Source organism: Erpetoichthys calabaricus, chromosome 1 (genome assembly GCF_900747795.2).
Source record: "Erpetoichthys calabaricus chromosome 1, fErpCal1.3, whole genome shotgun sequence".
NCBI classification, from domain to species: Eukaryota; Metazoa; Chordata; class Cladistia; order Polypteriformes; family Polypteridae; genus Erpetoichthys; species Erpetoichthys calabaricus.
This window is the reverse complement of record NC_041394.2, coordinates 56549537-56560695: the sequence shown is the minus strand read 5'-3', so window position 1 is coordinate 56560695 and position 11159 is coordinate 56549537. Positions and strand designations below refer to the sequence as shown.

Below are 11159 nucleotides of genomic sequence, written 5' to 3'. Positions count from 1 at the left end.
ATTACACGGGTGGATGCTACACGCTTGGAATTTATTGTTGTGAACGGAGTGGGATCCGCCTCATCTTCATCCCATTAGTGCCGATACCCAGATTTACTGTGTTACGATTGGATGCGGTCCCTGTAGCCCACGTGGGGGAGTTCCCATTGTGACGTCAAGCATAAGGACGGGGGAGTAAGTCCCTGTCACTCCAGCCTTCTGTCCATTAGAGTGGGGAGAGAGAGAGAGAGAGAGAGAGAGAGAGAGAGAGAGAGAGAGAGAGAGAGAGAGAGAGAGAGACTGAAATTATGACAATTGAATAACAGGAAACACAGCTGCCACTTTCACTGCATTCCCACCTGCCCGGAGATCTAATAAGAGGAAGGGATTACTAGAAAACGTACAGGCTAATAACAAACAACAAAGTAAGTATGTGAGATCTGTTATTTTTCAGTTATTAAAAATTGTTAAATAGAAAAAGTGTAAAGATATCGAACGTTGTTTTATAAAAGCTTCCGCTATTAAGTGCGATAATTACCCGTCCGACGTCTGCAAGTCAGGATGTTATATCATTGTAAAATAAATTGCGAATAACTGCGGTGCTCATCTGACATTCAAAATTGTATTACGAGAGCAGCTTTGGGCACATTCTACCATGTCAGACAGCATAAATGCCAGTGGCTAAAGCCTGAAAATGACCAAAGTTGTGACTTCTCTGAGGAAACTACAAGCACTTCTAGCCGCAAAAGAAAGATATATATGAGGGTTAATTGTCACTTAATTTAACCCGTTCATTTCCTGCTAAAATACCATTGTTCACTCCTGATTATGTCTATATAGAAGTTATTGCGGTCGCGTGAGTGCAATGCAATCTCCAAAAGACGCTAACGGAATAGTGTAATAGAAAAATGTAATAGTAATAATGCAAAGTGTAATAGAAAAATCCCTCAATGGGTCGCGTTTATGGGTGGACTCTATACCTAGTAAGTCAGTCGAGCATTCCGACCATCTCAAGAGTTTCTCAATTGTTACGTTTTCAATAAAAGTTAAATCCTGAGAAATCCATGGCTGCCGCGACGAAAGCATAACTTTCTGATGTTAAATCAATGAGTATAAAGTAACTCTGGTGATCTATATATCTTCTTATTTACTCCGCGTTCTCCATTATCAGAAATTCAGTATTTCTATGAAGCCGTGCTGTAAATTGACAGCACGTAAATTAATCATTCCCGGCTTTCATCCCAATTTTAAGACGTGGTTCTGAGATCTAAATTTTGCATCCCATTACTTTTCACCTGCTGCAGACGCATTGCCGGTCTGATTGCTTGTGACTCCCTACTATGACATTCTGTGCATAACATATTTTGTACGACTTTTTATCATGGTCAATCGGCTACATACGCTCATACTTACTGTAGTCTATCGTTTGTAAATTCTCAATCCTCAAGTGTATGTCCATGTTTTAATGTAATTAATTCAGAAACCACAAATATTCATTCCTTGATTTTTGTACACTGTATAAACGCAATCACCCATCTGACCATTTATTTTTCAGCGAAACAGCCGTCCTTCCATCCATTTGTATTTTTCCCAACCCGATTACTCAGTTTCCGGCTCGTGGCTGTAGCGTTGGGTGTAAGACAAACCCTGGACTGTACATAATCCTATCGGAGTTAACACTCCAACTCGTACACAGTCTCACTCAATTTTGAGGCACAAATGAACTGAATAGAGAAATTCGGTATCGAGAATTGAAAAAAAAAAACTTTCATTGCAATTGTTTATGGACAAAAAAGGTATTGTTAACATAATAAGCTTTATTTTTATTCTCCATGTAATACGTAAAACGTTTAAACAGCGGTTAATCTTCAATCACCATTGTTGGTTCTTATTGCTCATCCATCCTGTTACAGAGCACCATGTAATTTGAGGGTTACGAGAGCTGAAATCTATACTCCACTATTAGGATGACACCTTTATCGAAGGCGACTCACAACATTTGAAATATACAATCGACTTTTTGGTTTGTTTTTGCCAATTGGAGCACAAGTAGGCGAAATGACTTCCACATGGTCACTTAGTGTTAGGAGTGGGATTTGAACCAACAACCTCAGGGTTTGAAGTCCAAAGCTATAAGCTCTGCACCGCATTGTCTGCTATTACAGCGCCGGATCCCGTTCACTTACACTGGGCCTTTATTTTTGAATCACAAATTAACTCCTAAGTCTTTAAATGTGAAAGAGAAGTATAGGGAGAACAAAAAAAAAAATGTTTCTTTGCTCTGTGGTGGAGCACCTCTAAGCACTGCGTCACTTTGCTCATCTTATAGTTTACACTTCTTTATAATGATGGCTCAAGTTAATTTGTAACATGTAAGACATCCACAGGAATTCTGATTAAATGTGACTATCCTGATGGTTTTCCCTCGCGTTTTTTTATTATTTTAATATTTTGTTTCTGTTATTTTAATTTCCTTCCTTGAATTTACACATTTTGCTTTTAAAGTAACCTTCCTCAAATACTTTAACCGTCCAAGACACAACTTAAACAGAGGATTCATATGGTCAGCCTGTCAGGACCGATTCCTGCTTTCCTCCGACACAGCTGGAATCCACTTTAGCCTTTATCACTTTGAACTGGGTAAAGCGGACATGGACGTGATAACAACGGCGTTCGTTTTATTCAAATGAACGCCAAACCACACCATTCACAATATACAGGATTTCATTCCAACTAAATCCCGGTACCAATTAGATTCTTAGTAAAACAAAAGTTTCTAACTTAATTCTTTTTCACAGAAATTTCAGCCAGCTATTTTAGTTGCAATTTCTGTAAAATTTAGAAATACAGATGTGTTTATACACGAGGCTGAATACGTTCTCCCGTCTTTGGCTTTCAAGATTTCTGTTACTTTTACATGTTTTGGTTATTTATCGTATTGCTATACCTACTCAGATGAAAACGACACTAAATGTTTACCATCTTATAAGTTATCCTCTGCACCCATTTGTCTAGCCTCATATTATAGACGTCAATCATTAATTATTTTTGTACTGATTGTTTTATACCCCGTCACGAGAAATGTTCCAGGCGCTGTGGTGCTTCTTGAAGAGAAAGTCAGGTGGCCTTGGCTTTTCAAGCCCAATCCATTTAAAATAACCTACTTTACTATACGTGTCCGTTTGTATTCTTAATATGAAAAGAACCGTATAGGAATGTGTATTAGGAATGTGTATTATAATCCATTTACCACGACAAGAAAGAAAGCAGCAACGTGCAACAGAGTTGTGTCATTACGATAAAAGCTAACCGAATCATCGTGTACTTGGCGCTATGAGCAGATTAACATCGATTTTTCCGAAATATTTAATCATTCCTCACGTGACTAACGCAACTCTTAAGGTATACTATTTAATTACGACTAATAGAGTCTCGCGCCCGGTGGTTGGCAGTTTGGGGTCAGTACTTTCCATACGTGCGCACTTCATGCTCTTCTAAATTTGTCCTGGTCCCATGTGAGGGTGAGTTTCAGTGTGCTCTTGAGTGGACTCTGCCGTGGTCTTGTGCCCTGTCCAGCGCTGTTTCCTTCCTTGAGCCCAGTTTGGCCCCCGCGAACCCTGAACTAGATTAAGCATTTTTTACAATAGTATGCTATTTTATGTACTTTCCAGTGTGAATGATTCATCTATACAAAAACGAAAATTACGAAGTTACCATTAAATGATAAGTTTATTTACTTATATTCGTTAAACGCCCTATAATTTATAAGAGCACAACAAACCCCGTTAAATACCTTGTTGTCGCTTTCGGGGATTAATTTATTTATTAATTTTCATTTTTGTATTCCAATACTTCTGAAATGATCTTCATGAGCCTCTGCGTGCTAGGGCCTCGGCCGCCAGCCCATACAGTATTTGGACACTAATGAAGATTTGACTACAACATTGAGTGTTACCAGAGTGCCTTTTGTGCAGAAACATTATGTTCCATGGATTTCCAACAAATACTTATTGCAGCAGAAAAATATTATAGTCGCAGGAAAATGTGAAGATTCGGAAGTGGCAACGCTGTCCACTCATTCACTTTCTGGCCTACCTATCTCGCTGGGTGGCCGAGTAATTTATTAAGTTTCAGATATATGCAGCGAATTAAGTTTACTGAATGAATCATAATAAAATCGGTTGATACAGGGTGCTTAGATTTTCTCTTTAGTCTATAATACAAATAATCTTTAATTCCTAAAATTAATTTTTGAAACAGCGTGAACGTTTTTACAAAGGCAAAAACATAACCAATCTTATAATGAACAGCAGCTATGTATGAAACATAAACGAAAGTTTCTCTCGTTTCCAGTTCCCGCAATATGTGCATTGTTTATTAACTCACTCTAGTCTGAAAGTCTTTTTTGAATATACTGCCGTGTTTGATAAAAAAAAAAATTCAAAGGGATAAAATGCATGACCTTTGCTAATGCAAAAAAAGTGTAAGAAAACCATAAAAATTAGAGGTGGGTTGGGAAATAAGGTAGGGTCGTTGATTTAATCGAAGTCGTAGGCATTTCTGCGAACAACTTCAGCAATTAGGATGTGCTAGCAAACGTGTAAAAGGTTCACTCCTCAATGTCGCACTCTTCTCCTATTTATGGCACCGCAGTGTAAGAAACCTGGCTTGCGCCCGGTTCCATCATGGTTTCAGCGGAGTTTAATAAGAAGCGGCTTGCGAAGTTCAGGGAACAGTCACTGCGCTTTGGGGGGTCTCTGCATCGTTTGGAAAGGTGAAGACTCCGCACACCCAGCGCTCCTCGTTTCAGTTATTTAGTCTACTGTCATCATTAATGGACTAACGAGACAGGAAAAGTCATATATGCGGCCGCTTTTTCCCAAATCGAACAAAATAAATCGCAAAGTTTCTTCTATTTTTGAGTGTTTTATTCAGTGCACAATATTCCCAAACGTTTAAAACGTGACTGAAATCTAAATGAAAACGAATTCATTCATATTTCATTTATGATATCGCACTCAAGTCGAACGTGAGGTGTGAGTACCAACTTATTACAACACTGCTTTTAAACAATGAAGGGCAGTGAAAAGGCTGTCTGAAACATAATTTAAAGATGGGTTAAAATTAAAAGAACGAGCTAGCGACTGGAAGAAATTCGAATGTCCATCTATCTTATAATAGCATTGCGTTTAAACTAACATTTTAGGGCAACTTATTTCACATTTGCGCACTTTTTATTTTTCGTGCCCTTGTTCATGTATTCGGTCGCGGAGGGTCGAGCGTTTCTCCTCTTACCAGCACCCCATTTCGGCGCAGGACACACTCGCACCCTGTAGCTACTACGTTATTGTAACATCTCGTTTAAGCTAAATAAACACAAAATATAATATAAAAAGATGAACCAAAGTACGTTCTGTATTATTTTTTATGTTTTCGTTAAAAGAATATCTTACAAATGTAAATCCAGTTTTTTTCGCCGCCTTTGCCTGATGTACACTAAGCCATGTGTCTTAACTATGTTTTCTATATGATAATACGTTTATATTAAATTTTCTTTTTGGTTACATGTGTATAATTATATGTATTATTCGTTAGTCCATTATTAATGCTATAAGCTACAGTAATGCAAAACTATAGCTGTCTCTCTATAACAAGTTTTATTCAATTAAATTCCTCCATACAATTTCTTAGACACTTAAACATTTCAGGGTTGAGGGGAGAAAGGTGGGATCAAATTTTAAACAGGTGACCAGATCATTACAGAGCACAATTGCTGTCACTCATGATGGACCACTTTACTAGCCTAAATCTCTTGATAGAAAAAGGGCACTAATATTATATATTTAAACAAAAATAAGGACATTGACCTGGCTGATATTTAAACCCAGAATTCAGAAACAGTGTGGCAGCAATGCTAATCAGTCTGCTATCACACTGCTGCTACACTCTTAAATATAAAGGTGTTAATGTGGTTCTTCACGAAAGGTTCCAGAAGTTACCATTATTACTTAGATCCATTAACAAACTCCTTAAATAACCATGAATAGATTATAACTTTGCGAAACACCAGTGGGTTCCAGATTTTTAAAAGGACTCTTGCTACATACAATATCACCGGCTAAGCTCTGTTTTCTTGATCTGTTATTATCCTTCTATGTAGCCTACTATACATTAAATATTTTTGTTTTATCTACTTATTTAGAACCTGTTCAAAGCTCAATTACCCAATCTTAAATGCAAAGAACTCTTCCCAGAATGAAATGGTTCTTTGCTAAGCAATGGCTCTACAAAGAACCATTAAACCTAGTAAAGAGCACCTACTGAACTGTTATTTTTGGAGTGTAGTTAGTCTTAATAAAATTTTATAATACTGTAATTTGCATGCAGATCAAAATCTGGTCTATTGTGAGTATATTTTCCTGTTAAAGATACTAATATAATTCTTCATTCATTTTAAAGGCTCAAGATACCAGAGAAAACCCTGATCCTCTCTCAGCTACAGAAGCCATTTTGCTTAAAAAGAGAACAATGGACTGTACTGATGAGCAGTCACTTGGGGAAAGCAGTCATAAATTTCACTATCGCCTTTATAATAACCCCAGAAAGTTCAAGCCCTTCGAAGAGACAGCTCCTTTCTCTATGCCAACTGGATCCATCATCTCTAGACTACTTAAAACTGCCAGCAGTACCTCACACGTCCAGGAGGGAGGAGCTATTGAGCAGCCCTTTGATGACATCAATACAGAAGGAGATGGAAGTGCTGCAGCTTCCCCTGGAAACAGTCCAGATCACCCTTCAAGTCCTATTGGTAAGAGAAGACAACTAGATATGGAAAACCTTTACAGAGAGTACATGCGAGTCAAGAGGGCACGGATTGAAAGCATTATTCGAAGCATGGGTTCATCCCCGGCCCAAGACTTAAATGTGACTAGTGGTGAAAGTGGTGCTCATTCCTGTAGTACAGAGAGGGGATGGTCTGCTGTTGACAGAAGTGAGATGAAGACTACTCAAGAACATCCTAAGCCAAAAATTAAGAAGGAAGGAAGGCAACATGAAAAGCGAGAGTTGAAGACACAACTTGACAATATGAGAGAGCAGCTATTGCAGCTCCAAGAAAAGGTTTATCACTTATACAATGGGGCATTAGATGATGATGAGGACTCGGATGAAACCATAAGAGAACAAAGTGCACAGACAGAAGAATCCTCTATAGGAAGAGCCCCCTCCCCTTATATTGGCATGGATCTTAACAGAGAAACAGCCTATCAAGGGTCAAAATTCAAAGATTTATTGACAGCAGGGGATGTTGAAAAAGAATATGAACACCCCTGGGTTAGCCTGGAAGGGCAGAAACTGGCTGATGCCCTGAAAGAGGAGCTGAGCACTGTAGTGGCCCAAGTTATAGACACTGTAGTTAAGATGTTTTCTCCTTATCATCAGCATCAAGCAAGGTTTGAGCCACAACATGGTCCTATTATGTCAGCACCTGCTTTCCAGTCACCTCACCAAAATCACCTTCACCATTCCCATATGGTCCCAGTTAACGATCGCCAGGATCCTTGTTCAGAACATCAGTCTTTTCCTTGCTTGGAAAGTGACTTACCGTCAGGAAGAGAAAATGCTGCTGATCCCTTAATGGAGTGCCGAAACAGGGATTTCATGTTTGACCAAGTTGAAGCCTTGCCACTTGTAGTTCGGAAGTCTATGGACAGCCACGGACCTATTTCTAGAGGCCATCATCAAACTTCAAAGGACTCAATATTAGGCTCTCCATTCCAGCATCCACTTCCAATTCCTTTAGTTCATTACACAATGCAGAGAATGTTTGCCTCTGCCACAGCAGCCTCAGCAGCTAGAGGTATTCCACCATGTAAGGACAGGATGTCTCCAGATGCCTACTTGGAGATGACCAGTCTCAGTACTCAGCTGTCCTCCCACCATTCAAGCCAGCAGCACCCTTATCCATCAATGCACTTGCTGAGCACCTTGGATGGTATGTCACCAGGGATGCCAAAAATGAAACCTGACACCAGTGGATTCCAGGAATCAGGAGAGCCTTCTCTGTACCTGACTTCATCAGCCATATCCTTTTAGTAGCTTACTGTTGATATTTCTGTGTTTAAATGTTTTTTTTCCTTAGTCCCAAGTAAACATTTTTTTGATCCATTAACTACTAACAAAATATCGAGCAAGGCTAGGCATTGCAACGTAATATGGTCTGTAAGGCTTATATCATCATTCTGTCTAATGTCTGTAGTATGTATTTTTGAGATAAAAAGCTTTTCTGCTAGATGGCAGTAACATATCTTAAATGTATCATTAAGTCATTAATATTACATCTCATTTTTTAAATTATTACTTTTAAATAATATTGTCATTTACAATAGTTCAGTTACATTACTTTTAAACACTGAAAGCTGGTACCTTGGTTACTGTTGTTGGCTCACTGTTTCATGGTTCAGGGATTATTTCTTACCAAGTTCAAAGTCTATGTGGGAAATCTATGTTATTGTCATGCTTACATGGTCTTTCTGAGAATACACAGCATTTCCCCAATACCCAAAGCACATGCAGACCTCATTAACTGATGTCTCTAAATTAGTGCTGATGATGTGACTGGGAATGCCATGGACTTAGTTTGTGTCTACTTTGTATGCAATGCCTTTAGCATAGGTTTTTGCCTAGTAATGGCACAAGCAGATTCAGAAAATGGATGGATGGAATGCTGCAAACCAAACATACCACAGCTGATTTTTGAGCTTTTACAAAGTCAGTTCCAAATATAGTGTATTGAGACACTGTACCCTATCATATCACATGGTTACATACATAGTGGAACAACTATTATAAGAGCTAATTTCTAAAGCAGGACCAGTTTTTTAAATATTAAAAAGAACTTAAATACTTAATTTAACTGAAAAAACACTAGCTAGATAAACTTATGTAAATATGGACTTCCCACACTAAAATACATAGAGAATAATTAATCATATGGTTTTAACAAAAGATGGACTTCATTTCTTCTTCCTCTCAAGGCTAGACTGGGAAATGAAAAGTAAAATTGGAGACCTGGGGCCTCATGTATAATGCCGTGAATAGAATTCTCACTATAACATGGCATATGGACAAAAGTGGAAATGTGCTTACGCACAAAAAAATCCAGATGCATAAATCTGTGTGAACGCCAACTTCCACGTTCTTCCGCTACATAAATCCCGGTCAGCGTAAAAAGTAACACATGTGCACGCGCCTGCTGTCCCACCCCAACTCCTCTCAGAATTACACCTCTTTGAATATGCAGATCAATATAAACAGCCCTTAAGCTCAGCCTTCTGTGAAAAGACAATGACAAATGCACAGGGGAAAATAGAAGAATTTCAGCGAATACCAAGTGGAGGCAAGGAAAAACGTACTATTTGTTGGTTTAAACAGTGATATAATCAACAAAAGGAAGTTGATCGAGTGACATAGAGCTTTTGAGTTTCTCTGACACTCAAGTTCACAAAGTTGCACGGTGCCCGAAATAAAGAAGTTGTCAGATATCAAAGTCGCTGTGAAAAGGCAAGTCGTAGCCCACCGTCTGAGTGTCATATGAAAGCTTATTAGGGTACAGAGAAAAAAAAATTGGCACACAGTGGGGAAAAAAGTACGAAATATCAACTTTAATCTCGAAATTGCCACTTTAATCAAGTAGTTTATTTTGTCATTAAAGTAGAACATCATAAACTTCTTCTTAAAATTGTTTAATTTACTAGTTTCTCAAATCCTATTGTAACTAAAGTAGCACGTTAAATGCTTTGTTTTGTATTTGATCTTCTATGTGCTCTATGTGCACTACCTGCTTCTTAAACAGGCTTTCTCTTCCTCCGACTGGACACAGAATTCATTACATTCGTAATATTATAGCTCTCTGAATAATTAAAATACTGAGATGTATACGTGATATCATTTTCATGATGATAGGAGTTAAAGCATGTTATTAAACATGGGGACACGGTGGTGCAGTGATAGTGACGAGCAGGCGCCTCGTCCACAGATTGTTCATGCCTCCTGTAAGATGCTTGCTGCGCCATGCGTGACCTTCGATGAAATAATTTATTGCAGCAATACTGTCTCTTTCAAATGTACTAACCCCAAATTCTTGTCCTTCCTTTTCTTTCTCCAAGTAACCAATCGCCACGCAATCGGTTCTGTAATAGATGTTAAGCCATCTGTAAGCTTAGAACGCCAATTCTTCAAAACATTTAAGGAACATTGAAATATCTTTGCAGCACATGTTTAATTATTCTATCTATCTGGCTTTCCACTGTGTCGCGCCAGCCCCAGCAAGAATACATCGCGAGGTAGGAACAATCTGTGAACGGAGTGCCAGCTCCTTGCTAGTGCTGCGGCACCGTGTCCTCACATGTTTAAATATTAACAATATAGATTATTTAAATGAAGTTAAAGTTTTATCTGTATAATACAATAAACATATTTTGCTGCATTTCATCTTAAAAATGATATCGTCATCATATGTAAATATGCACTTTATAAAGTAGCGCAGCTTGTGCAATATTATAACTATATCGCAAGTTTACAGTGAGGTAATTGTACTTATAAGTACAAACAGTTCTATAAGGAGCACTTGATGGACTGATTGAGAGTGTGTTTATAGTTCTTGGGATGAAACTGTTTCTAAACCGCGAGGTCTGTACAGGAAAGGCTCTGAAGCATTTGTCGGATGAAAGCAGTTTAAATAGCGAATGGCTGAGGCAGTGTGTGCTTGATTCTGTAATTCTCTTTCCAATCAGCTACTCTGAGTGGTATTTGAAATAGTTTGGCCATTTTGTGGACCATTATACTGTTACAGATTAATTACAATCAGATGCCTTAAACTAATAAATAATATGCGGTTAATTTCAGTGTATTTATAAAGCCGCGTCAGGGATGTGGATCTGAAAAAGAAAGGGAAACCACACAGGAACAGTAGCACTGCTTTGACGCTGGGTGCCGCCAGTTTGCAAAACCGAGTGGAGAACTTGCGTACGCCAGGGTTTGAACTACCGTGAAAATGTACATGGCTTTATGCCAAGTTTAGGTTTTGTACATCGTGATTTGAGTGTGGAAACGGGCTTACGCAACATTTTTGTGCGTATGCACCATTTATACATGAGGCCCCTGATTGTGAAATTCATTAA

The 11159-nt window shown here is 38.5% G+C and overlaps 1 protein-coding gene across 1 annotated transcript in view; it reads left to right on the top strand.

The window, feature by feature from the left end:
- Positions 1 to 258: 258 nt before the first annotated feature.
- LOC114650431 (prospero homeobox protein 1-like) overlaps positions 259 to 11159 on the top strand; it is a 31505-nt gene continuing 20604 nt past the window's right edge. The window contains exons 1-2 of the mRNA XM_051933753.1: positions 259 to 404; positions 6439 to 8072. Of these exons, the coding sequence (XP_051789713.1) occupies positions 6508 to 8072 (1565 nt within the window). The 5' untranslated portion in view covers positions 259 to 404; positions 6439 to 6507. The remainder of the gene's footprint in view (positions 405 to 6438; positions 8073 to 11159) is intronic.